The 27,822-nt window shown below is 54.4% G+C and overlaps 1 protein-coding gene across 3 annotated transcripts; it reads right to left on the bottom strand.

The window, feature by feature from the left end:
* Positions 1-1,979: 1,979 nt before the first annotated feature.
* Positions 1,980-27,244, bottom strand: ZNF282 (zinc finger protein 282). 3 transcript variants are annotated; one of them, XM_060021064.1, is made up of 8 exons: positions 26,673-27,244; positions 23,095-23,514; positions 16,474-16,600; positions 15,850-15,969; positions 13,902-14,021; positions 12,057-12,173; positions 10,815-10,928; positions 1,980-5,168 (listed from the first exon to the last, which is right to left on the bottom strand). In XM_060021064.1, exons 1-8 carry the CDS (start codon positions 27,189-27,191, stop codon positions 4,375-4,377), a joined length of 2,331 nt encoding a protein of 776 aa, XP_059877047.1. In that variant the 5' UTR covers positions 27,192-27,244; the 3' UTR covers positions 1,980-4,374. The 3 variants fall into 3 exon arrangements, with proteins under 3 accessions (XP_059877047.1, XP_059877048.1, XP_059877049.1); XM_060021065.1 differs by having other exon boundaries at positions 12,057-12,170; XM_060021066.1 differs by having other exon boundaries at positions 13,902-14,015.
* Positions 27,245-27,822: the final 578 nt, after the last annotated feature.

Here is a 27,822-nt window from a genome sequence, read left to right as displayed (position 1 = left end):
AGAAAAAAAACTAGTGCAGAGTTTCTTTTAGGGAGAGAAAAGTGTTTTGTTTAGCAAAAGAGTTTTATTGGCCATTTTAATCGTGGGAAAATAGGCTCCTGGGCAGGGCTTGGAAGGCAGAAGGTGGGCAAAGATAAAACTAAATTGCTCTCCAGAGTAAATTGGGATTGGGGGGTTTCCCTGGGGAGTGAGGGACCGGAGAAGGGGAAGGGGAGCTACTCATCAGAGGTCGGCAAGGTCCTGCGCTAGGCTGAGATGAGACCCTCTCTATGAACTTCAAACTATAAAAGTCTACTACGCGTTAAGTGTCTTACCTGGGAAAGGCAAAGGAAGGGCACAGAGCTCCACCGTCTGGGTTAACGCAGAGCTGACAGGCAAGACCGGCAGTGTGAAGGAAGATATATGTGAATTGGGGAATCCAGAAAGCGCGCAGTAACTAAGGGAAACAAACCTCTCCTCACGCCCAGATCCTTGAGATGGGGGGCAGGGCTGCTGGTTTTGACACTATGTGCTGGGACTCAAGCCCCTTTACCATTAAAGGATAGCGATCCCATTGGGACGGAAGGTGTGGGGAATCCGGGTAAACAACGCTGGCTTCCGCTTCTAAGACTGGATATAGGCTCTCTCCCGACTATTTAAAAAAAATTTTTTTTTAAATAAATTTATTTATTTTGGCTGTGTTTGGTCTTTGATGCTGCGCGTGGGCTTTCTCTAGTTGCGGCGAGCGGGGTCTACTCTTCGTTGAGGTGCGCGGGCTTCTCATTGTAGTGGTTTCTCTTGTTGTGGAGCACGGGCTCTAGGAGCACGCAGGCTCAGTAGTTGTGGCTCGCGGGCTCTAGAGCCGAGGCTCAGTAGTTGTGGCGCACGGGCTTAGTTGCTCCGCGGCAGGTGGGATTTTTCCGGACCAAGGCTCGACCCCCTGTCCCCTGCATTGGCAGGTGGATTCTTAACCACTGCGCCACCAGGGAAGTCCCTCCCCGTACTCTTAAATGGGAGTCTTCTTTTATAATAGGAGATAGTAAGCCTATAGCGATTAGAATGCTGACGAATGATATGGGTTTAAAATATGTCTAAGGAGGTTTGAGCAGAGGTTCTCAGCCTTTAGCACACACTGCCAGCATCTCACTAGATTTATAGACCTACGGGAACCTCGCTGGACGGGGTAGGGGGATGTAAGATTCTTATATCCAGGGCCCCTCTTCTCAAGAATAACCATTTTAGAGATGTCCCTCCATGACGGCTCCCTAGCGAGTCAGTGTTGGATGGAATGACGGCCATGGCCTCCCCCAAACTATTAGGGTCCCAGGATGATAAAATGCTGTTACATGTTTTTCTAACAGTAACAAACCGATGGGCCAACACTGTAAAACACGGACACAGGCTGGTTCATCTTGCGCCTGGTGTGTTTACTCATTTTTCCTTTACCCTCTGCCATCACCCAATATTCCGGGACCAGAGATCAGAGAGCCAGTTATAGCGCCCAAAGCCTTGATGGTGAGATAACTTTGTCCACCTGTGGCTCTTCATTTTCAGTGGCATCTAGCTTGAACCTGCCGTCTCAAGACTTCCTCTCTGAGGAAGCTATGCACTGTTTCTAAGGAGTTCTAAGCGGGGGGATGAGGGTGTCTGTGGCACAGCGGATCGCAGGCTAACTGGCAGCCCGTCTGTGGAAGAGTCTTGGCACTGAAGGCCCTCCGTGGCCCGGTCACGACTCACCTTACATCTACATCACCTACAACTTCATACACCCCGGCTCTAGCCAGGCCAGTCTCCGGCCTTACTGCCCCAGTTCCTGCCTCCCCGACATGTTCCATCCTCATCCCACTTTGCCTCTCCCTCCTTCCCCTGCTGCATTCAATGCATCCTTTAAGCCCCGGCTCCTCCAGGTCTAAAGGACATATAAGCTCTCAGCAGCGGATGCCTCTCAACAGGAATCTGGTAGGAAAGAGTTTTACTCTTCATTATTTTTTAAACCGATTTTTACTGCATGCATTAATCTTTTAATTAAAATACTTTTAATTAACACATTATCGGGAGGAAAATAAAAATCCACCCCCAAAGTAGGACCGCCGTCCTGCTTCGGTAAGTGGACTGCAGGGTCCACGCTGAGGATCCTCGCTGCCTGGGGGAGGTCCACACTGAGTGTCACCACCTTTGCTCAGCTCCGGGGGGGGGGGCGTTAGAGCTCACTCTAGGACTCCCCCAGGGGCTGGTGCTGGAGGCTGGGTTGACTTGCGGCATAACCGAGGGGCACTTGGTGCGTGGGGTCCACCAGACTAGGACGCGAGAAACCAGAAACTTGGCCTTGGCTCTCTCACTCATCCGTCACTAAACCTCTTTGGGAATCAGCTCCTCAAAGGTAAAATAAAGGGACAGACTCGAGCTATGGGCTCAAATGTTCCAAACCCATGTCTCAGTAGGGATTTCTCCCCCTCCTTCATACTCTTAACAGCCCAAAGAAGCAACAAACAAACAAAAAAACCTGTTGGCCTTACTTCCCATGATTTAGGTTATGAAAATGTTGATTTTCTCCACGTGCTTTTGAAAAGCAGACTACTGCTGCCTCCCAACCAGTACAATGGACTAGAGGGTCCCCTTCTGCTCCAACAGAACTCCATTGACCTTGTCTATATTTAACTTCTCATTTTCTTAAGACTTGCATCCTTCAAAAAGCAGAATAAAGGGGGGAAAAAATCTCAGTTAGCTGGATTCCAGTTCATTGAGGGTTTACTGTACGAAGCCACGCTGGAGAGCCCTCCGGCCTTGTGAACATGCAGTCTGCAATCTGGACACCTTTTATTTAATTTCAAGAATTCCCTTTGCACGGCAAAAAGGGGTCTGAGGAAAGCAGAGCGGCACAGATGAGGGGAAGGGCAGAAGCAGAGCGCTCACACACGTGCTCCCCAGCTGGGAGAGAAGTGGGATCGATGGCAGGAGCGGAAGTCATTCTTGACACAAACAAGGGTCCTGGGGCGTGCCACCCCACCCCAGTGCCTGGCCATGCAAGACGCAGATAGGGAGGCTGTGGCCCATCAGGACCACAGAGCAGATGTACTGACACGGGGAGTCCTCTGGGCGCCTCCCGAGGCGCCTGCAGGGTCTGGAGCAGAGGAGGGTCTGTGTCCATGTCCACGAGCATGGTCGGTTAACAGACAGCACCAGTTGGGAGGCTCAGGGCAGGAGAGAGACTGAGGCTCTCAGACACTAGCACCTACTGGCCCTGGCCCTCCTGGGAAGAGACTCACTTCCTTGATAGCTGCTCTTGCAGCAAGAGCCTCTCCCTCACCCCTGTGCCCTGGGAAACGAATAAATCATCAGGATGAGGTCTGAGCCAGGGTGCTAGCTGCCTCTGGAGGGCCAGGTCACTGCTGTGCAGTGGAAAGATGCTGCTGCACCAGGTAGAGGGACTGGAGGTGGGAGGGACAGGCTGGGGGCCGGCAGCCCTCCCTCCCGCCCAGCAGTGCCCACACAGGAAGAACCTTCTGGAAGCACAACCCCGGGCATTTTCTAGTCAATCTATTCCCCATTCCCAGTAACCCCATGAGTTGGCCCCTGTTGCTTCTGATTATTTTTGGTGGGTCAGGGGAAAGAGAGAGGAGAGAGACCAGGCCAGAGAGGTCTCTCACATGCCAGAGGTAGGCAGTGTGTGTGGTGGGGACACTGCGCTGGGGGCAGGGCTCTGGTCCCAGCCCTGCCACTCTCTTCTGTGTGATCTCGGGCAAACCATCTCACCTGTGTCTCACTTTCCTCAGCTATCAAGTCAGGAAAATCCTACCCCACGTACCTCAGAGGGATAGGCTAAGGGTGAAAATAGATAACGGATAGAAAACGTGTTTAAAAAAGTATAAAGCGCTATTCAAACGCGAGGCAGTGTTGTCATCACGGAGATCCATCCCTTAGCACGTCCCTCCTCTCACCAGGACACCTTCGCTTCCTTTTTAGGGTCTCTTAACTTTAGGACCTATTTCTTTATCTCAGAAGGGTTCCGAGACTCCCTGGTGGTTTCCCCTGATCACAATCTGTGACCCCAGAGGCCCAATGGGCACGCTAGGTGTCTGAGGGGGGGTGCCGGAAGAGGGACCTACCCGCTGTCCTTCCGGCACCTTCCCTGCGCCGGCCCCCTTGGTCCACCCTATGAGAAGAGCTGGGCTGTCCATTCAGGCCGGACAGGTCTAGGGTACCCCTGCCCCACACTCAGGGGACCCCATCTGGAGTGCAATTCCTGTTCCCGACTTCCAGCAGGTGGCGGGGTAGAGGGAGGGAAGGCGCCCCGAGAACCAAGGGCAGGATCGGATGGTGGGGCCTCAGGACGCCCCCAGGCTCGCCCCCGCCCCCTGCTCCTGCCGCCGGGCCCTTCCCTCCCCCGGCCCAGCCCTAGTCTCGCTCTGGCGGCGCCTGGAGGGGCCGCTGGGCCCCGAGGCCCGGTCCGCCGCCGCTGTGCACGCGCAGGTGGTCCTTGAGCGACTCCTTGTAGCGGAAGCTCTTGCCGCACTCGCCGCACGTGTAGGGCCGCTCGCCGGTGTGGATGCGCTGGTGCTTGAGCAGGTTCTGCTTGCGGATGAAGCTCTTGCCGCACAGCGCGCACTGGAAGGGCCGCTCGCCCGTGTGCAGCCGCTGGTGGTTCTGCAGGTGCTCCTTGCGGCTGTAGGTCTTCTCGCACTCGGAGCACTTGTAGGGCCGCTCGCCACGGTGCGTCATCTGGTGGCGGATGAGGCCCGAGTGGCAGTTGAAGCTCTTCTCGCACTCGGCGCACTCGTACGGCCGCTCCTTGGTGTGGCTGCGGTGGTGGATGATGAGGCTTTTGCGCACACCGAAGCTCTTGCCGCACTCCGGGCACGAGTAGGGCTTGCTGCGCGCGCCGTGCAGGAGGAGGCTCCGGCGGAGGCCGCCCGGGCAGCAGCTGCCGCAGCCCCCGCCGCCCCCGCCTGGGCCCCCGCCCGCGCCCCCGGCTGCCCCGCCGCCGCCCGCCTGGCCGTCCGCCTGCGCCCCGCCCGCGCCCCGCTCCCCAGGCAGCGCGGGGAAGCCGTCGTCCAGCAGCGCGCCCCCGCCGCGGCTCGGGGGGCCGCCCGCGTCCTCGGGGGGCGCCGGCAGCGGGGGCAGGCTCTGCGGGGCGGGCGGGGGCTGCGGCGGGGCCGGGGGCGGGTTCTTCACCATCAGCAGGCTGTCACCTGGGGGGGAGACACGAAGAAGCGACATGCTGACACTGCTCGGTCCAGGACTCACGCCGTCCCTGCAAGGGTGCCCCGGGCCTTAACTAGTTCCTCTGCGGCTTCCTGCGAGTCACAGGCTAGCCGGGCCTCAGCTTCTCTAAAGGATGAGGGGATTGAACAAGGCAAATGATCAAGTTCCCTGTGCTCGAGGGTTCCCCAACCCTCGGAGCTGCACAGAGCCACCAGCTGGAGAGCACCTGAAGCGGGTCAGGCAGGAGGCACGCAGTTACGATAGGAAACACCCCCAGATGCCGGGAGCCGGTGGGCAGAGGAGCGGTGCTCTGCGGAAGTCCCCTTGGAAGGCGGAATCGCCTGGAAATAATAAGACTTAATTGTATTCTGGTGTTCAGTGCTAATTTACCTACGGAGAATCTCTCGACTGGAGGGAGAGAGTCTGCCAGAACCTATCCCAGGTGAAAAGCCCGTCTGAAGGCCTACAGGAGGGGAATGCAGGGGGCCGGGCGCATAACCACCCTGCGATTTGCAGTTATGTCTCCACTAAGCAGGCAGCCTTCGGCCTTGTACTGCGGCGGGGTCAGCTGGGTTGATATGAGTCCCACCCTGGCGCCTGACCCCACCTGGCCGCGGACCACACGTGACTGGCGCTCTCCTCATCCTCGTGTGGAAGTGGCTGCCCAGCCAGCCTCCCCAGGAAGCGCCTGTCTCGCTCCTGCAATGGTGCCCTTTCCTGCACCCCTGAGTCTCCAGGGTTCATGGTTCCACACGACCTTGGGGGCAGTGGGGCACAAAGCCCAGGCTCTGGGCATCGGAGCAGCGATCTGAGGCCCAGGACTCCGACTTCCAAGGCACTACTGGGTTTGCTGACTGTATTTAGGAGTCTTCTCTTTCCTTCACCCTCCATCACCTCCCCGATCCCCAGTTCACAGTCCTTTCTTCCTGCAGGAGCCCCCTCCCCATGACATGTGTTCCTTATGTGACACTCCTAGACAGACTGGGCCCAGCCTGCCCCCCTCTATCCCAACCAACACTGACCAGGCAAAGAACCATTTCCATAGGACACTGGCCAGGGGCAGGGGCCACTGTAACTCTCCTAACCTCAATCCAGGATGTCATGCCGTCAATCCTGCAGGTTTGGCTGTGGCCTCTGTCACAGCTGCACTGTGGGCCTTGCTTCTCCCTCTACCCGATTGGCTACTCTCCCTCCTTCGTGGGTGTTATTCCCAAGAGGACCCCCAAGGAAACCACGTGTACGTAAACCTCCATCTCAGGGACTGTTTCCCAGGAAACCCAACCCCAAACAATCCTAATCCTACTCTGATCATTCTTCAAACTCGGAGTGAGCACCAGACCACTTCTGTCAACTGCCTCCCTGCTCCGCCCCGCCCCCCGCCTCTGTTCTCCCTTCCTGACCCAGCTTAGCTCCTGTGGTCCCTCTGCCCCTCTCTCCTCTGTTGGGCTTGCCTGGGGGACCCCAATGCAGTGACAGCACTCAAGTAGCTGAAGGCTGCTGGAGAAGATCACACACCTCAAACCCTGGCATCCTACCCCATGACTCAGCATGCCCCAGTTTTCCACTCTCCATGGGGATTACGTCACACCATCTCCTCCCACCTCTAACATGAGGACTTTCACTCTAGAACTCACTGGCCAGTAACTGATTCAGATACAAGCACGGGACCTTGTTCTGGCTGATGAGATGTGTTTGCTGGGAGGCTTCTGGGAAAGCATCCTCACTCCTTGGAGACAGCGCAGGCAAAAAGACGGCCTCTCCTTTCCCTCTGGGCCTGGAGGTGATACTTGGAACAGCTGTGGCCAACTTGCTCCATCCACACCAAGGATGAGCGAACAAGCAGTTGGAAAGAACCTGGGTCCTTGATAATATAGCTGCGTCCTTGAGCCAACCAAGGCTAGAACTGGACTACCTCTTAGTTACGTAAGAGGATAAATGTCTTCATTCTTTAAAGCAGTTTGAATATTCAATCAATTGTACGTATGTAAAGAAATCCCAGTAAACACTCTGGACACAGAGGCTCCAGTGCGGTTCTCTGGTAGGCAGTACTGTCACTCATCGCTGTGTGGGGAGCAGGACACTCCCGACTCCACAGGGAGTAGACAACAGAAGCTTCATGCTTAGGACCCTCCCAGACCTGGTCCTGCGGATCTCCCCTTTCAGCTGGTTCTGATTTGAATCCATCCTCTTGCTCTAATAAAACTAATTGTAAGTATAGCACTTTCCTGAGTTCTGTGAGTTGTTCTAGGGAATTACTGCACCTGAGGCGTTAATGGAGACCCCTGAATTTGCAGCCAGCTGGTCAGAAGTGCGGGTGGTCTGGGGACCCTCGAACCTGCAGCTGCTGTGTAAGATGAGAGCAGTCACGTGGAGAACAAGATGCCTCACCTGTGAAGTCTGGCCTAATCCCAGGTGGTTGGTGTCAGAAGTCCTTGCAACCTGTAACTCCCCAATCAATCTAGCCCCAGGCTCTCCAACTTCAGACTCCTATGTTCATCTGTCTACTTGACATTGCTACCTGGATGTCATCTCAAGTTGAACGGGTCCAGAGGAGAACACCTAATTTACACAGCTAACCTGCTGCTTTTCCAGGACTCACCATTTCAGCAAACAGCACCCATTCGCCCAGTGTTTCCGGATCAAAACCTAGGAGTCACTCTTGTCTCCTCATCCACCACAGACAATCTATCAGTTATATTTCCAACCATCACCTCTTGACCTGGTCTCTACCCACTACATTAGCTCCTACATGGTTTCCCTGCTTCTGGCCCTTTCTCCCCACCTGACTCCAGTCAATTCCCAAACGTACGTTTTAAAAATGTAAACCAGATCACGTCACCACTGTGTTTCAAACCCTCTGTTAGTCTCCTTTCATATTAGAATAAAATCCAGACGCTAACCTGGCCCATAGGTCATACGTGGTCAGACTCCTCCTTGTCTATTGCTCCAACCTCCTTCCCCAGATGGCCTTCCTTATGGCCTTCCCTTCCCCAGCAGCCCCGTGGTCAGCTCCTTCTCGTGATCTGGACACACTCGAGTGCTTCTTCCTTTCCTGCCCCGACTCCCGGCCCCCTGTTTTCCCCGAGTCATCACCCTCAGAGCGTTTACCACCCCGAGTTTATCTTGTTTGCGTGATTACTGTTCATCACCGTCCCACAAAAGGAAAGGCCCCTGGCCCTTCTTCACCACTGATTCCAAGTGCCTGTAGTACTGCGTAGCATAGAGCAGGCACGAGGTAAATACTTGTTAAGTAACAGAGACTAAAAAAGGCTGGAATCACTGTTTTAACCAGTTTTAACCCAAGGCAGTACGTGGGAATTTCAGGAGGCTGCTTTCAAATCGTATCCTGTGACTTGCGAGTGTGTTTTGAGTGCTGGCGTCCGGGTAGGGTGGTCTGGCCTGAGGCTCCCCACTCTCTCCAGAAGCACCCAGTAGCCACTGAACTCCAAACCCCTATTCACACTTCCTGCTTCAGTGGAGCCCCATGCACGTTACTTCTGAGTGAACCAGACTTTTTTCCTGTCTTACACTAACTGTCAGAGAGCAGAGAGTAATATCCACTCATTAATATATAAAGCCAGGAATCCTTTTTACTAAAAGGTAACGTCCGGTTAGGCTGACGTCTGACTTTGAGTTAAGCAGGACACCGGGTCTTTCTCTCTTGTTTACGGCAGGGCCAGGGAAGGGGGTTGGCGTGAACATGCATGTATTTCTGTGTTTTACTCTCTAGCCCTGCCCCCTCCCCCCTTCCGAGCCCCCTCCAGAAGACTACCACATGATGCCATGTCTTACCAAAAGTCCACCTGGTGGTCCTTGGCAACCACAGCACTAGGTGGGTTTTAAACCTCAAAGAAATCACAGGTGAGATACTAATTTCACATCCCAACATTAATGAGCGGAAGGCAGGTTCATTTTGGGAGAAAGACAAGAGGCTCCGATACGAGGCTCTAGTGACTGGGCGGGCAGGAGAAGCGTTTCCAGATACCCCTCTCTCCCAGCTCTGGGCCTTTCTTCCCAAATGCAAACTTTCTAAGGCCTCCCAGAGACAAAACAGCACGAGGCAAACTGTTCTATGCGCCGCTCGGCACATTCGAACTGGAGAAGGAAAGCGCTTTGGTAATTTGCAAAGCCTGGCGATTTCTGCGCGAGTTTCTCACGCTGTTTTCACAACCACGCAGGTCCCAGGAAAAGGCTCCTTGAAGCCCACACGCTCTTAGCCAAGTGGGAGAAGTCGGAAGGCAGCGCCGAGGGACAAAGATTTGGGCGGAGTTTCCTGGCACAATGTTTGCTGATCTGGTACCCCTGCCTTCAGGGCCAGGGCTAGAAATGGTGGCCTGAGTGCTGCAGAGGATGGGGTGGCATCAACCGCTATCGCTTCTTCCTGCCCTCACAGGCGGTCCCCCGGATGTCCCTGTCACATCCCACCCCACCAGCAGGTTAGAAAGAGGACAACTGAAATTCTGTTTTAGACAAGGATGTGCACCGTTCCTCTGCCATCCCCTGCCCATTCCTCCGGCCCCACTCTGCTCTTCCAGACTGAACTAAGTCTGTCTCACGGAGAGTGAGATCCGCTCACCTGGGTTTTAAATGTCCCTTCAGATTCAGAAATAACCCATGTCCTCAGCTCTGACATGGATTTCGAGCTCTCAGAGGGTGTCAGGAATGTGAGCAAGGAACATATGATTAACTGTCCCTTCACCACCCCAATCACCCAGAGGACATTAAGCCAGCTGTTTCAGTGGTACTGGCCCTGGCAAGGAATGTGAGCCTGATGCGACGCGTTACCTAACCCACCAACACATGCCAGAGGTCCTCAGCCAGTCAGGGGGCTTCCAGAAAGACCCAAGAGAGCCAAGTCAGGGGAGGTATTTGGCCTCACACTTGCCGGCAGAAGAAACCCCCCTCTTCCTATCTGAGCTTCAGGAGCTTCCCAGTTACTCTGGGAGGTCAGCTGCCAGGGCGCTCTGGTGAGTGTTTCCTAGTGTGTGAGCCGCCTGCTGCCATCACCTGCTGTGACACCACTGCCTCAGCTCGCTCCCAGCCTGCTCGCCTTTCCCTGTTGTGATGGGTTGAATTATATCCCCCCAAAAGATAACATCAAAATCTGGACCCCCCAAGTACTTCAGAATGTGACCTTATTTGGAAATAGGATCTCTCCAGGTGTAGTTAAGATGAGGTCATACTGGAGGAGGGCAGGCCCCTGATCCAACGTGACTCGTGACCTTATAAGACACAGAACGTGTGAAGACAGAAGATTGGGGTGACACCTCCACAGACCAAGGAACACCAAAGATCACCAACAAACACAGAAGCTAGGCAGAGGCAAGGCAGGGCTCCCCTACAGCTTTCAGAGGGAGCATGGCCGTGCCGACCCTTTGATTTCAGACTCCAGGCCTCCAGAACTATGAGAGAATAAATTTCTGCTGTTTTAGGCCACCCAGTTGGGTACTTTTGTCAAGACAGCCCTAGGAAGCTAACATACCTGCCATCCTCCAGAAGGAAAGGGGACAGTGCTTTGATACAGGCCTTCAAAAGGCTGCCATGACAGAACATCACCCTGTAAGGGGCTAGGCTGGTGAGCAACCGTCCCAGTGGACAAAACACCCAGGGGCCCCGCTGGGTGCGCCACTCACCGGGGCCAGAATCTAACCCGAGCTCTCCTTCCATGGCGTCGCGAGGGCCCCACGGGTACGGCTGCTCCTCCTGCTTTATCCAGGACAAGATGTCGTGTGCGGAGATCAGAGGCTCTGTTCGGGGAAAGAAGGCAGTCTTAGAGCCTGTTGCTTTCCGCCGAGCATCCCACCGGAAGTTCGAACACCGCCACGTGCAGAGGCCGCTGCTCTGCTCAGAGGGCGTGTGGCAGTTGGGGTATCCCTGTCCCCATCCTGTCAACAGCCTCCCCAGATGGGACCTCACTGGTCCTGCTGCCGGGGAGGAGGCTGTGTGGAGGCAGAGCCAGGGCCGGAACCCAGCTCTTCTGGCTCTGTCCTCGGAGCCCCAGGGCCATCTGCGGGGCCAGGCCGGAGGGGAGCCTGGCCTCTGATGGCCCACAGGACCAAGGGAGGAGAGGTCGGCCTTCCAGATCGGCAACGGCAGAAGCAGTGGGCACAGGTCATTAATAGGAACTGCCGTGGACACTGCCGCCTCTCTGTCGGGAGGGCACTGCTTCCTCTCCTGCCCTGGATCCCTTCAACTTCCCCCCTTGTGGAGCTGTAGAGTTGACAAATGACACGGAATCCTAGATCTTACAGCTGCTTCTTTTCCTGGTGTGCGGGGCTGCATGAGACTTTGGGGTCACAACCAGCAAACAAGATGACACTGGCCTCCTCCAGCTCTGCAAACATATGTGAACACACGCGCACACACAGTGCTAACGCACACAAATGCACACGCACACCCGCATGCACACACACGCCCGCGTGCACACGTACATGGGGCCTGGGCGGGCAGAGCTTCCCTATTGTTCTTTTATGCTTCCCTTTACGCCTGGACTTTCCCCAGAAGTTTCCTGGGAGACACCTAACTACTATTCACTCAAGGAAGACTCCGGAAAAAGTAAAATTACTTTCTTTCCTTCTGTCACAGAAATATATACCACTTTTAAAAGGCTTTTTAATTATATTTCAGAAATCAGTGAAGTCATATTAGTATCAGTTCACTGACAGTACAAATTATCAGTGTGATGATTCCTTTAGAGAAGTCCTCCCCACTTTGCTAATAGTTATATGCCGAAATGTGTACAAAGTCACCACCTGAGGAACACACTGTAGTTTATCCCCTGCGTCTTTCACTGGCCTTTGACCAAAGTGACTCGATCGGATAGATTTTCTGGCGGTTACAGAAGTCATCTCCACGTGCCCCGACGGCGCGCTCACCTGAGTTGGGGTCCGTTGGAATGTCCCTCTCCGCCAACTCCTGCTGAGCCCACACGCACGGGGGGTCTTCCTGTTTGATCCGGGACAGGAGGTCTTGGGCAGAAGCTGGTGAGTCTGCTTGTGGGAACAGAGCAGCAAAGGTGTCAGGGGACACGGAAACGCCCGCAAGGTGGTGCTTTAAGTCTCTCGTGTCATGCAATGAGTTCTTTTCCCTAAACATCAGCAGTAATTATTCTAGTTAATTAAAGCTTTAGGTCAGCTTGGCCTCAGCTGCTGGAGCTTTTGCCGCAAATAAGTGGATACTACAGGGGGTGACATAACAGTGATGTCATCGAGAGAGCTTTCCTGTCCTTCAGGAGCTTAACTCCTTCAACCGAGGTTCACGCCTGAGGCCTGAGCAACACCGTGGAAGGAGGTCTTCCTCCTGCAGGGACCGTCCAGGAAAATGACACCTTCCAGGAAGGCTTTTTTTTTTTTTTTTTTTTGCGGTACGCGGGCCTCTCACTGTTGTGGCCTCTCCTGTCGTGGAGCACAGGCTCCAGACGCGCAGGCCCAGCGGCCATGGCTCACGGGCCCAGCCGCTCCGCGGCATGTGGGATCTTCCCGGACCGGGGCACGAACCCGTGTCCCCCGCATCAGCAGGCGGACTCTCAACCACTGTGCCACCGGGGAAGCCCCAGGAAGCCTTTTATCTTAACCATCTTAATGGGGTTTTTCTAAGATGTATCCTACACCCTCTTTCCTCTGCAGAGTCTATTAAACCTCATTTACCCTTTATTGCCTTCTTATCTCTTAAAGATCCCTCTGAAGCACTGTGATGCTCTCTGAGGAACTGGCCGGATGAATTGGGAAGCGGAAAGGGCTGCTATCACTCACCTATGAGTGTGAGGCTTTGACTAAGGGGGATGAGGTTTGTGGAGCTCTAACCTGTGGATAAGTAAAGAGCTACAGTGTGTTAATATATCTTGTGACGGTTAATTTTATGTGTCAACTTGCCTAGACCACAGTACCCAGATACTGGGCCAAACATTCTTCTCGATGCTTCTGTGTTGTTTTTTTTTGTTTTGAGGAGTTCAACAAGACTTTGAGTAAGGTGGACTGCCTTCCATAATGTGGGTGGGCCCCGTCCCACCACCTGACGGCCTTAATGACAAGAGACTGACATCCCGAGGAAAAGGGAATCCTGCCGGCAGATTGCCCCGGTGCTCCAGTTGGCAGAAGCCAGCTCCTTAAATTCAATCACTCAATCAATATCTCTACACACATGCGCACACACACGCACGCACACACCCTGTTGACTGTTTGGAGAACTCTGACTAATAAATACATATCTTCTCTAACAGAGATCTCACATACAAAGTCCAGCCAGAATGCCGTCGAAGAGGAGCTATCCAGACCCCCTGACAGGACTGTGGCCGTGCGGGGCCTGACACAGAGGCAGCAGCCGTAAGTGCTTGGTTAAAACAACGAAAGCTCTTCCCACCAGTCGGGAGCAGGTCTCACGGACCCCCAGATTCCCCCACCCACGGGACCTGTAAAACGCCTCACACTCAGTACTTCTGCAGATACTGCTTTCCAAGGGAAGAAAGGAACAGTTACAAACTGATATTACAAAGAAGAGAAAACAGAACGGCTAAGCCCAGACGTGCTGGCAACTCGTCCACGTCGTGTGCCGAGTCTGCGGCTCGTGGGAAACCCTGTCTCTCCATCCATCCTGGACCCACAATCTCCCGTTTTCAGCTCAGGCCTCTGGCCTGGCACACACGTCAGACAATGCTGGGCGCCTGCAGACCACGTTGGACTTTCCTCTGCCACCCGGCTTGGGCGGCCAGTCAGCTCACTCACCGGTGATGGACTCTGTGGGGATGGCTCTTTCCTCCAGGCCCCGCTGACCCCGGGCACACAGGGCCTCCTCCCGCTTCACCTGAGAGGACGTGTCCTGTGCAGTCACCAGGGGCTCTGCTCCTGGGGACAGAGAATCACATCGTTTGGTGCCGTTTTCATGAATGATCGTCAGCTGGACGTTCTCGGGGTCAGGAGCACGGCTGACAGCACTGGCCAGGGAAGAGCACAGGGGTCTTGGGTTTCTCTGGGCAACTATGGGGAATCCCCAGGAGCAGAAGGTCCTGGGAGCAGAGAAGCGATCGACATTCAGGACAAGGGGGTAGGCCAAGCCACAAAATGAGGTGTGGTAAGGCTGGGACAGGGTTCCAGAAACAGCCCACGCTGGGTGGGTGCTAATCAGGACAGGCCATAGGTCTCCCTCCATGTGGGAGACATTCGTCCTTGTTCTGCAGCCCAGTCAGGAAGAGTGGGCCAGACAGACAGACACACACACACACACACACACACACACACACACACACGAAGTTAGACTGGGCAAAGGGAAGCAGCCCCATCCCTTCCTGGAATGGATAAGGCACAGCATCCTTTTGCATAAAAGACAATAACATGTCTTCCATGCAGACCCCGTGACGTGACCACAGGGGCATGTTCCTCTTGTGAGGGTCTATGGTGTGATGTATAACACTAGCCCCCGAAGGAGACAGCAGGAAAGAGACTACATGAGGAAGTGGAAGACATGGATCCTGGTTTCACCTCTGCCCCCAGCCCAGAGGATGAGTCACTTGCCCTCTCTGGCTCTCAGTCTGCTTGGTCCATCCATAAAAAGGCCACAGTGGTCCCTGTTCTATCTGGCACAGGGATGGATGATAACTCAGTGAAACGGCTGAGGTTACATTGCTTTACTGTGAAAGGTTACCACAGCTGCTGACCTCACACATTTGTGGTACCTAAGACAGGGAAGGAGCCATTTAGACGAAACGTCCACAAGAGGCACATGCACAGCAACCAGGGGCTGGGCGGGGGAGGCCCAGAGAACAGAGAGCAGAACCAGGGGCTGGGCGGGGGAGGCCCAGAGAACAGGAGTGACTGCTCATGGGGGTGGGGTGCCCTATGATGAAAACGTCCTGGAATTAGATAGCGATGATGGCTGCACAACTTGGTGAACTGAATGATACACTTCACGAGTGAATTTACAGCATGCGAATTATATCTCAATAAAGAGAGCAGAATGGGGGGAGGGGGCCGCCTTGAGCCACCTTCTAGGGAAGTTTCGGTGAATACACCCTCCACTGAAAAGGGAGGAAGGGCAGAGGGCCCCAACGGGTGAAGGCTCCTGGGAGAAGGCAGAGAATACAGTTCAAGGACCAGATTTCACCTGGCCCAACAGTGCTCAGGAGAGCTGAGGTCCCGAGAAGCCTCGCACCTCCCATCACCAGGTGTGACGTTCTCGGGGAACTGGATCCTCAGAACGTAAGATCTCCCTTGAATGAGAAGAAAGCTTTGGAGGGTAAGTCTGCCTGTGATGGGGTGTCTGTGAGAACGGGGCGAGGATGCTGAAGGAGACAGCCAGGCCCGAAGCAGTCGGCCACGCACCCCACGTGCGCCACGCAGAGCCTCCTCTGCCCACCTCCCTAGGCTGGAGCTGCACTCGGGTCTAGGGCGCCCATCAGGGCTGGGAGGCTGCAAGGCGCCCCCATGCCCCCGCTGCTTCCTCTTCTCTCCAGCTTACCTGGGCATCTCGAGCTACACGGTTCTGACCCAAAAGACAAACATCTGTGGTGCGCTTTCTGGACCTGAAACTCTTCCTGTAGGTGACCGCCAAATTTCAAGGGCAGCAGAACTGGCCCCACGAACAACTCGGGAGAAGCCCGCCTGGAATTCATGCAGGGATGGCGGTGCTTCTCTCCCACCCTGCCCTGGACCTAGGGCTGTCTTCGGCTGCCATCACCTGTGTCTGGATCCATCAGGATTTCTCTCTCTTCGGGGTCACGCTGCTCCCACACGCAAGGCTCTTCCCGGGGCTCGGCCTGGGGTGGAGCATCTGGCTTGGACACTGGACCTTCCGAGTCTGGAATGAGGGGGAAGGGAAGACAGGGCTGAGTGAAGCTGATCAGTGGGCCCCGATCAAGGGCGATGTGGAGCTCTCCCCTCCCCCACCCCACCCCAGCAGTCCTCTAGGTGGTGGCCGTTATGTGAGTACGTCAGGTAATCTCTCATGAGGAACTATGAAAACAAGTCAATAGATTCCCCAGTTTCTGGTCTCTGAAAGCCAGCAGCAGAGCGACCGTGGCTTATCCAAGGCTGCTGGGAGGCAGCGCGTAGTGATGCTGTTTGGCTGTGACTCCAAAATGGTGGCAGCGCAGTGTTCAGCCCTGCAGTGATAGGCCCTGTTTTTACTTTCCATTCTGTTACAAGTCATTCTAACTTCCTAGCAGGCAAGCAAATCGTTTCTTGAGTTTCCGTGACGTATAAACATGAAACACCTTGCCCGGGGGTGGTGCACCATGGGTCGAGAAGCATCTCACTCCCCACTCCCAAGGTGCTCGCCACAGGGGAGGGAAGGCGCCCTTACCCAGGGACATCAGGGTTTTGTAGTTCTCCTTAACCAGGTTGTTGTAAAGCTCCTTCTGCCATTCATCCAGGTTCTTCCACTCGTCCTCAGAGAAGTAAACAGCAATGTCTACAAAAGTCACCGGAACCTGGGCCAACAAGAGTTTTAGTCTGGAACCCCCTGCTCGCTCCTCCCCCCACCAACTCCCCATCAGGGGCACGGGGCCCGCTGCACCCACGGCCCCCATCCTGCCCGGCCCGTTTCAGTGGAGTCAGTCCACTCTGTTCCTGATCATCCTGTGCCTCCAGTAACCTTTTAAAAATTAAGCATTTAGGGCTTCCCTGGTGGCGCAGTGGTTGAGAGTCCGCCAGCCGATGCAGGGGACACGGGTTCGTGCCCCAGTCCGGGAGGATCCCACGTGCCACGGAGCCGCTGGGCCCGTGAGCCATGGCCGCTGAGCCTGCGCGTCCGGAGCCTGTGCTCCGCAACGGGAGAGGCCACAGCAGTGAGAGGCCCGCGTACAGCAAAATAAATAAATAAATAAGTAAAAATTAAGCATTTAACCACATCCTTTGTAATTTCACTTTTAGGTAAACTGGGTACCTGAAGGTAAAGCTTTTGGCATTCAGGGTGACAGAGATGCAGTAGGTTCCTGGAGTGCGTATCAGCGAGCCAAGTCCAATAAAACCCTGTTATAGAACCTGTACTTCAGTCAGGTCACCCCTAGGTACACAGTCGCGTTTTTGTCACTAAAACTTGCCCGTTGCCCGTGCTAAGGCTCCGGAATCTTGATCTGTTTCGTGCACCGCTACATCCCAAGCATCTAAAAGCATGTAGTTTGGAGTCAATAAATATTTGTTGAATGTGTTGAATAGCTGTTGCCAACACTAGGAAGGTCCCACTGTGGCCTGAGTCATCCAGCATCCAGTGTCAGTCACCTGGTGTTCAAGGTCATCTAATCTGCTCCATAAAGCTGTTATTTCAGTTCGACAAGGATTCTTGTCTGTACTCATTTCAGTCACTCACCATCATGGCCTCATCTCGGACAGAATTGTTCAAGATGGTTTCACTTCCAAGACTTCAATATCTGAGCTTCACTTCTCTGACCACATAGCCTTACCTCCTACCACTTTCCCATCCCTGCTGGACCAGCCTTTCCCTCTCACTCTGAAATCCAAGCCCTCAGCTCTCCCCAAGGCCCTGACCCTAGTCCATCGGTCTCTGTACCTGACACATGGCACCTTTGTGTGAATGAAAAAAGCAGCACTCTCGGTGTCAGGTCTGCTGGCGCACTGCCTGGCGCCCTTCATTTCTCCTCCTCCTGCCTGTGAAACTCAACCCAAACCACCTTTTCCCTTTGGCATTTTCCGTCTCTCCGTCTCCCCCTTCAGGACCCCCAACCCGAGAGGAGCCCCACTCAACCCTGCCACCACAAATGAGTCTACTCTTCCCCTTCACTTGACACATCCCGAGACACACGTTCTGTGCTTTCTTCCCCATCCAGGCATCCTTAACCCCCGAAATCTGTCTATGAGCATCCTCTACTCTCTGAAACCTCATCCTGAGAGGTCATCAGCCTCCTGCTGTTAGCTTTCACCCCTTCAGACCTCTCTGAAAGGTCAGACCACCTTCCTGGAATTTCCTCCTGCTTGGTTTCCACGACCACGCTGCCTCCTGCCCACCTGGTTCACGTCTCCTGTACTGCTCCCTCTTCCTCGCCCCGGGACCATGGTTCTGCTCTCACCCTGCCCTGTTTCCTCACTTTCCCCTTGGCAGCTTCATTCTTCTCACGGGTTCAGTGGTTACTTCTTTGCAGATGACACCCTTCAGCTTTCCTTCCTCCCTTCAAAGTTCACATTTCAATAGCCTTCTGAGTGGCTTCATTTATTCATCTTTTTTTTTAAGATTTTTTTTTTGGATATGGACCATTTTTTTGAAGTCTTCATTAAATTTGTTACAATATTGCTTCTGTTTTATGTTTTGTTCTCTTGGCCACGAGGCATGTGGGAGCTTAACTCCCTGACCAGGGATCAAACCCGCACCCCCTGCAATGGAAGGTGAAGTCTTAACCACTGGACCGCCAGGGAAGTCCCTATTCATCTTTTAAGTACCTCAAACTAAATGTATCCAAAACCAAGTTTGTTATCTTTTCCGACACACCAACTCCTCTGTCCCCGCTTCACCGGTCAAAATTCTAGAATCATGGTCCCACAACTGGAAATAGACATCACTCTGCAAAAACCTCACTCTGCTAGGATGCAGCAGAACTCTGAGACATGGGCCAAGATTGCAGGGAACCCACAGCCTAGCCAGACAGGAAAGAATATCCATGAATTATCCATGAACAATTAACCAATTTAATAGAACCCACGAGGCACAGAGAAGCTGAGAGACAGCAGCCTGAAATTTGAATCTGACAAAGAGAATGCATCTAGCAAGACCAAGAGTCTACAATGAACTGAAACTACTGCCAGCAACATTAATTAACATTCTCATGGTGCTGTATGGTTATGGAGGTTTTAAAATATGTCTGCAAATTCTTTGACAATCCCTTCAAAAAATAAAGCCGAATTCTCCTCCTCTTGAGCGCAGGATTGAGTGACTTGCTCCTAACAAATGAATAAAGAAGTGACGGTATACAATTTCTAAGGCTGCATCATAAAAGACATTGTAGCTTCCATCCTGGTCTCTCTTTCTGGATCACTCACTCTAGGGGAAGCCAGCGGCCATGTTGTGAGAATGCTCAAGCAGCCTTGTGGGGCAGGTCCAAGTGGTGAGGAACTAGCTAAGGCTTCCTGCCAAAACAGGCGAGTGAGCGTACTGGAAGCCGATCCTCCCGCCTCAGTCAAGCCTTCAGATGACTGCAGCCCATCAGTCATCTGCAGGTCATCAGCTTGACTGTAACTTCATGAGACTCTGAGCCAGAACCACTCAGCTAAGTGGCTCCTGAATTCTTAACCCACGAAAATTGTAAAATGATAAATGATAATTTTTTTTAGGCTGCTAAGGGTTGGGGTCATTTGTTACATGGCAATAGAGAACTACTACAATGAGCTACATAGTGTTGTCCCATCAGCGATATCAGTTAACCCTCACAACTCCACGAAGTAGGCATAGTATCATCTTCGTGTTACAGGTGAGAACACTGAAGCTCAGAGAGACCGCCTGGGAATTTACTTACTAAATTACTTATTTACACTTCACTTCTTTCCAAAGAGGAACTGAGGAGGCTCAGAGACAACACAAAACATAGCTGACCTGTGGTAGGAAAACCGGCACGTGGCAAAGCCAAGATTCAAACCCAAGCCTTCTAATTCCGGACCCCACAACCATTCCATTGTTCCGTGAGGGTAGGTGTCAACTCAAGACCCCCAACGCCTGGCCCAACACACAGAACGCGCAGCAGGGCCGGGACGCAGCACCGAGTTAAAGCAGGGCGCAGACGAGGGCAAAGGGCAGCGTGGGAGGAGATGCCACCTATGCCGCACAGCAATATGTTATATAAGCCAAACTCGACAAAAACGAGCCCCTGGGGGCTGCAGTGGTGGGGGTGGCTTAGGGAGGAACCACAGCCACTGTTAGAACTCAGCTCTGCGTGGCCTCAATGGATCACCGTTCAGCACCTCCTCCGGCGAAGCCACTGGGTCGGCTACCAGATACAAAGCCCAAGAAGGCCCAGTGCCTTACGTGGAAGCGTGAGCCCTCCAGCTGGAGGGTCATTCGGCAAACATGTTTTGCTATAAGCCGGGTACTGCTGTAGACACGGAGACACTGCAGTGAACCAAGAAGAGGGAAACCAACCAAGAGACAAAAAAAAAAGTAAGTATTTAAGATGACTGATGGTGTAAGTGCTTTGGAGGAAATGAGAGCAGGGACCGAGGAAAGAGTGCGCCGGGATTGGGTGGCCAGGAAGGGACAGCGGTCCAGTGACAGCTTAGCAGAACCGCTGATGGGGGCGACGGGGCGGGGGCCCTTCAGTGGAGGAAAGTCCTTGCCATGGGACCGTGGGGAGCAACAAGTGGGCAAGAGGGGGTGAGAGGGAAAGGAGGTCGGATGGGTGGGCCAGAGGGAAGGGGCCAGTGACGAAATGGGGGCTTTTATGCTCAATAAGTTGGGGAGCCATTTGGGGGGTTTTAAGCAGAGGTGTAATATGACTGATTTGTATTTTTTCTTCCTCCTTATTGGGGGTACGGGGGCAGGGAAGAAAGCAACGAATATTTATTTTTTAGCCTCGCTGTGCAGCATGCGGAGTTTTAGTTCTCCGACCAGGGATTAAACCCATGGCCCCTGAAGTGGAAGTGCGGAGTCTTAACCACTGGACTGCACTGCCAGCGAAGTCATGACTGATTGATATTTTTAAAGGATCACTCTGGCTGCTCTGCTGAGAAGAGACTGTATGGGGTGGGGGCCGAGGATGGAGACAAGAGGACCAGGGCGGAGGCCATGGCAATAATCAGACGGGAGGCGATGACAGCTTCAACAGACGAAGGCGGGAGCGGTGGAGGCGGGGAGGAGTGGCTGGGCTGTGCATATGTTTTGAAGAAAAATCAGATGGTATTTACCAATATAGCGGAAGTTGGGTGCGAGAAAGAAAGGAGAGAAGGATGACCCTAAGGCCTGTGGCTTGAGCAGCTGGAAGGATGCTCTTGTCTTCGACGGAGAGGAGGACGACTTTGAGTAGAACAAGGTTCAGGGAGAAATCGGGGGTTCAGTTTGGTCGAGTTAAATCTAAGATACTTACTGACATCCTGATGGAGATGTTGAATTAACAGGTAGGAACGTGATTCTGCATTCAAGGAGGAAGTCTGGGCAGGATACAGAGACAGAGCGGGAGGGAAAGACTGCCTTTGAGAGCTGACAGCATCTAAAACGCTGAGCCTGGATGAAATCACGAGGGAGGGAGTGTAGAGAGTGAGCAGAAGGTCAGGACGGAGCCCTGGACCATGCCAAACACTAGAAGTCAGGAAAAGGAGGGGAAAGCAGCGAAGAAGACTGAGAAGAAGCAGGTAGTGATGCAGGAAAAGGACCAAGGGGGTGCGGGGAGCCTGGAAGGCACGCGAACAGGTGTTTCAAGGAGGGAGGGGTCTCCTGCGTGAAATGCTGCTGACAGGGCAGGGAGATGAAGACTGAGGCTTTAATACCACGGCTTTAACAACCCTTGGCTTTAATACCATGGATGTCATTAGAGCCTTGGCAAGACCACTGGGACGGAGAAGTGGCAGCAAAAGCCTCAACCACGTGGGTTCCCGGGAGAATCATCCAGTCACCAATTTACTGGAATACTGAGAACAGAGGAACACGTTAAATGTAGACCACAGAGGATGCAACAGCAGAATCCAGAGAGTGAGAAGTTCCACAGGACAGATGGCCTAGTTTCCTCCACAGATAAACTACAAGGAAAAATGAGAGAGATGAAGGAGGAACTTACAGATTGAAAAGGCTTAAGAGACACAGGAATCACAGCGTGTGGACTTATTTGAGTTCCGATTCAGGCAAACTAACAGAAAAAAATATATAATATTTTTGGAAGAACTGAAAATCTGAACACTGACTGGATATTGGCGTAGGTTGAGATCTTTGTTACGGTAGTGATAATCTTGAGATTATTACGTTAAAAAAAGAGTCCTTACCTTTTAGAGCTACCTATTGAAATATTTACAATTAAAACGCCTGCTGTCTGGGATGTGCTTCAGAATAAAACGGGAGGGGGATGTGGGTAGGGAGTTAGATGAAACAAGATTGTCCAAGAGCTGATAACTGCAGAGGCTGGACGATGGATTCATGAGGGTTCATCACACAATTCGATCTACTTTGGTCTAGGTTTGAATTTTCTATAATAAAAAAGGTTAAAAAAGGGAGAGAGAGACAATGAAGAAAGAATTGGAGACAGCAAGTAAAGACCGCTCAAAAGAGGAGCAGAGAAATGAGGCACCGCTGGAGGGAGTTTTTTTTTATTACAGAGATGGGCGACGCTGCAGGCGGGGATGAGCTAGTGGAGAGGGAGGAGGTGACGATGCAGGGGACACAGGGCAGATGCTGCGTGACTTCCTGGAGCAAGTGAAGGGGTGGGGTGCGAGCCCACGGTAACAGGAAGGCAGAGGACATGCGGCTGCACGTGGAGTCTCCGGAGGGTGACCCCATCTTCTCAGGGGCGTGCTGACCGAGCCCGCAGGCTTGATGAGCCGGGGACAGCAGGAGAGAAAACGGAACAGGAAGCATGAAGTCTGAACTGTGAGGAGGGCCCACCGGGGGGCGGTGGCCACGACTCAAGTGACCCTGGTTGGCGTGGTCTGGGTCAGTCCCCAACCATTCAGAGGAGCAGACACGAAGACAACCAATGACAAAGGGTCATTTGCAGGTGCCAAGGGGAAAACCCAAGCATGAGGCGCTGTCGGAATCTGCGGACGCCCAGACGCCTGGGGAGGGACACCTGCGGGCTCCATGGGGAATGGCTGGAGGCCAGCCTCGCGGCGGTGGAACATTCCAGACGAAGTGGTTAGAGTGGAGGCAGGCTTTGGGAAGAAGACACTTTAGTCAGGCAACAGGGAGCCAGAGACGCCTGTGAGAAGGCCTGACAAAAAGAGCGCTGTCCACGTGGGCTGGTCCTCTCCGCCATCCCTGCCCCTGGGGACCGCCACTTACCTTGGGGACCTCGCCCTTGCTGCCCGGGGGCAGCCGCAGGACCCAGAAGTTCCTGTTCCTCAGCAGGTTCTCCATGTTCTCCAGCCGCCTCTGCAGCAGCCCGTACTCCTGCAGCAGGGTCCCCAGCACCGCCCACTTGCCCTCCATGTGGTTCCCGAACTCCACGGCCGTCTTCTCGCAGTCGGCCAGCTTCTTCTCGGCCGTCCCCGTCCGGCCCTCCAGGTTTAGCAGCTGGCTGGCCTGGGCATCCACCTTCCTCTCCACGGCCTGGATGGCGGCCACCACGGTCCAGAGAGAGATCTCTGCTGTGGGCAGCTGGGGCTCTCTCATCATGCGGTCGGGGAAGACGGGTGCCCTATCTGGGAAGGGTGGGAACTGAAAAGGCATTGGTCGCCGGGCGTCCATGTCCCATTCCTGAGCCTGTGCGAGGAGGGAGAAAGTGACAGCGGGGATGAGACCCTGTGTGAGGAGGCAGGGTGGCCTGAGAGCAGGGGACAACTCATCAAATGCCGCAGAGTCTCGCCCTCCTGCCAAGCGCCTGCCTCTCAGGCTATGGTGTTAACATGCCAGCAAGAGCTCGGGCAGCCACCCACCCAATCTTCCCACTTCCCACCTGCAGGAGTCAAGCTGGCCACTAGTTTATGACCCCACCTTGACCCTTGAGAGGTCAAGGCTGTGGACCCCAGCCTAAAATGTCACGAACCACTTTCCTTGGCGAGCCCATCTGTTTTCTTCGTGGGCTAGACTTAATGATGAACTCTAGAGCTGCCCAGTGTTTGCTGTTTCAAAGTAAAAATTTTCATGTCAGTCATCTGCCCCTAATCTTCCCAGCGATCTCTAAGCAGGTTAGGGCAAGAATGATTATCTATCTCTGCTTTAAAGATGATGAAATAGAGCCACAGAGAAGTGGCCGGTCATTCCACAGCATCTCGCTGCACTGTCAACTGGAGTAGTTCTATGTGCTGCAGGTGACAAAAAACACAGTTCAGGTAACTGGGCTGCCTCCCTTCCCAGCAGGGCTGTGGCCAAGGGAGACACCAGGAGCCCGAGCAAGAGAGCAGACAAGCAGCTCTGTCTCCTTATGTAAGTACGTATTCATATTTTCCAAAATAAAAGTGGGTTTGCCAAAAAATGTCATTCACTGAGGAGAGGAGGAGGGGACATCTCTAAGAGGAAGAGAAGACCTCCCAGCCCCCTCTGCTTCCCAGGGGGGAGGGGTACCTGATGGTCCCGGCCCTCTGGTACTCCCCCAGTTCTGGGTCCTTACCCTGGAGGGCGAGGTCCCCTGGGTGCAAGTTAGGAGCTGAGCCCTGTGACCGAGAGTGGGGTGGTCACTGTGCACTGGTGACCTGGGAACTGGCCCCATACCATACCAGCTACCCAGGGCTTACTGGACAGCGGGGCTGAAATGGCATCTCCTTGCCACATGGGACAGGAGGAGGTGTCATTTTCTGTTCTCTCCGTCGCTGCTGAAGAGGCCCTCAGGCTGGGCGAAGTGGAGACCTATTACTTAGAGGTGCGCTGGGCAGGTAGGGACAGGCATGCTCACTGCCCTCTCTAACTCAGAGCAGCTGTGACAGCCACAGAGGAGCATCACCTAGCTTCCAGGGAATCACTCCTGACATGGGAGAAAGGGCAGCAGGGTCTGGGCCCCGGACCCTGCTCCATAAGAGGCAGTAATATCTCCAGCAAAGCCGCGTACTGGGGCTCATTCAGGCATCATTCCAGCCTGGCCTACAGAAGGGGGCAAGGGCTGATGGTGGAAGTTCAGAGAGTCACTGGGCCCAGTTTACTTTTTGCAGGTGTTGGGGAAGAAAAATTTTCCTTCTACCCTCCTAGGTTCTTCGGCTGCTCTAATAGGCGAATTGACATAAGACAGATTAACATGAGAAAAACGAAGTTTAAAAACATGTATTCCGGGGCTTCCCCGGTGGCGGTGGCGGCGCAGTGGATAAGAATCCGCCTGCCAATGCAGGGGACACGGGTTCGAGCCCTGGTCCAGGAAGATCCCACATGCAGCGGAGCAACTAAGCCCGTGTGCCACAACTACTGAGCCTGAGCTCTAGAGCCCTCGAGCCACAATTACTGTAGCCCTTGCCCCTAGAGCCCGTGCTCCGCAACAAGAAAAGCCACCACAATGAGAAGCCTGCACACCTCAATGAAGAGTAGTCCCCGCTTGCCACAACTAGAGAAAGTCCGTGCGCGGCAATGAAGACCCAACGCAGCCAAAATAACTAAATAAAATCAAACAAACAAACAAAAAACAGGTATACCTCCTGTATACCTGGGAGAGACCCAGAAAACTGAGTTACTCGCCAGAATGGCCCAGGCCACTACCTTAAATACCATCTTCAGCTAAAGACAGATGATGTTGGGGGGTGGAGGAGTCAGTCACAGGAGGTGACCAGGAAAAGACCAGGACACAAGGGTGTACAGGTTTATGCAGATGTACGTCCTTGCCTTCTCCGCTGGTGAGAGTTCTTAGAGACACTGAGTCACGCTCCTCTTCCTGGTAGAGCGACGGAGATTTCTCTTTTACAGAGGGAACTCCTACTTGGTTTTCAGAGCTTCTCCTGTGCCTGCAGCTCCTCTAAAATAACCATCTTAAAATAATCCTTATGCCAAAGAGGCATATTTTGGGGCGGCAAGTTCCGCTTCCCTACACAGGTTTGGAGACCTAAAGCTGAAAAATGATCAAACAGGACACGGCAACTCCTGGCGGACCTGTCAGAACCCGGCTGGCTGAGAACCAGGCCAGGGACAGAGGAGGCTCCGCGGGGTCCAGCCCAGGGTCAGCTCCCACACTCTCCTCCGGGCAAAGCTATCCAGGCCTCTCTCAGCATCACGTCCTTGTGTTTTACACACCGCTCTAGAGCTCTGACTCCGGAACCGAGATCCTTATGGACCTTTACGAAATGACTGGTGCCTATTCTCAACCCCAGAGGCGCTGATTTAACCGGTCTGGACGAGGCTTGGGCGTCAGGAGTCTTAAGCTGCTCAGGTGCTTCTAATGTGCGACCAAGTTTGCCCACCGCTGGATGGAGGGCAGAATCGCCTCTCAGCGGCCCCTTCCCTCCATCACAGCCGGTGCCGGGGAAAGGTGAATCGCTCGTTATGCTCGGTGAAAGATGGCCATACAACGTTTAAAACATCTTTTCGTCAGAGTGGCCGCAGTGTGACCTGACGAGGTACGCTGCGCGCCCACGTCGCCGGCCCGGCGCGAGTGCGGCCGGCAAGCCCCTCAGCAAGCCCGGGCCGGGGTGGGTGACGCGGTTACGGCCCCGCCAGGGCCCGGGGACCGCGCGTTCCGGGCCCCCCGCCCCGCGGGGCCTCCCCGGGCGCCGGCTCTGGGCCCTGCCGGCACGCGGCCTCGGGCGCCCTCCGCTCCGGGGCGCGGGCGGGGCCTGCGAGGGCGCCGGGCCGGGCCTGTCGCGCGAGCCCCCGGCGCCCCGGCCCACCCGGCCTCCGTCCCCGCCCCGCGCGGCCCGGGCCCCCAGCCGCCCGGCGCCCACTGCCCTGCGCCCCGCCCCGCCCCCACGGCAGGCGGGCGGCCATGGCGCCGGCGGGGGTGCACCCACCTGCATGGGCGGCATTCCCTCGGCCATTTCCCCGCGCAGCGCCGGCTCTTGGTGGCAGACCTCCTCCGGGGGCAGAGCCTGCGCCCAGCTCCAGCTCCCGCTGTCCAGCCCCAGGCCCTGGATGCCCAGCTGCTGAGGCTGCGGCCGTGTTGACACAAACTGCATCCTGGGAGCGCTGTTCCCCGCTCGGGCCGGCCAGGGAGAAGAAGAACGTTTTCCAGGCGCCTTCCCCCTCGCCGGGGCCGGACAGCTCCATCTACAGCCCGTAGGAGCAAACAGTCCCCTTCGGCGGCGCTCCCCGCCCCTCCGCCGCCCGCGCGCCAGCCAATGGCCTCCGAGCTCCTGCCCGCCTGCGGGGACCAACGGGGCCGCTCCGGGGCCAGGGGACCACCGCCGCCCCCAAAGTGACCCTGCGCGGGTATGCCTCTCATACCTGCCTGTCCTAGAGTCCCCAACAAGGCAGGCGGGCCCTGGGGCTGGATTTCTGTTAATTCGGCTAATATTTATTGGGGATCCCATCCCAAAGGACCTGACCCTTTTGAAAAATTGGCAATTGTCTCCAGACTCTTTGTTCTGGCCTTTCCTCTTGCCTCACTCCTTTGCAGCCGTCACCTCCCCACTCTCCCTCGTCTCAATCCAAATTTACCTGGATCAACTCCAGGCCTTTGCATTGGACTGGATGACAGAGAAGTGACCTGGTCTGTGTCAGAAGAGGGCCACACTCTTCCTCCCAGGTAAGGTGCACTCACAGCATTTTAACAGCAGCCTCTTCCAGAACCTTTAAATGTAAGTCAACGTCACTTTGAAACGTCAGGCCAAGTCAGAGGAGGAGCGGGGGAGAGGACAAGGTAGGCTGATGGAGAAGAAATGGGAAGGGGAAAACTCATTCACTCATTCCACAAATATTTACTGAGCACCTACTATGTGCCAGCTGCTGCTTGGGCAGCGGGTGGGCATTGCAGTTTGACATACCTGAGTTTAAATTCCAAAATCACCACTCATTAGCTGTAACTGTGAGCAATTTCACTTCTCTGAGCTTCACTTGGTCTCTTTATATATAAATGAAGAAAATAATGTCTGTTCCACAGTTACAAATCAAATGAGAACAGTGCTTATAGGCACCCAACAAAAGTAATTACCTCCAAAAGGT

Source organism: Delphinus delphis, chromosome 9 (genome assembly GCF_949987515.2).
Source record: "Delphinus delphis chromosome 9, mDelDel1.2, whole genome shotgun sequence".
In the NCBI taxonomy this organism is placed as follows: Eukaryota; Metazoa; Chordata; class Mammalia; order Artiodactyla; family Delphinidae; genus Delphinus; species Delphinus delphis.
The sequence above is the reverse complement of the archived record's forward strand: the minus strand, read 5'-3'. Positions and strand labels throughout refer to the sequence as shown.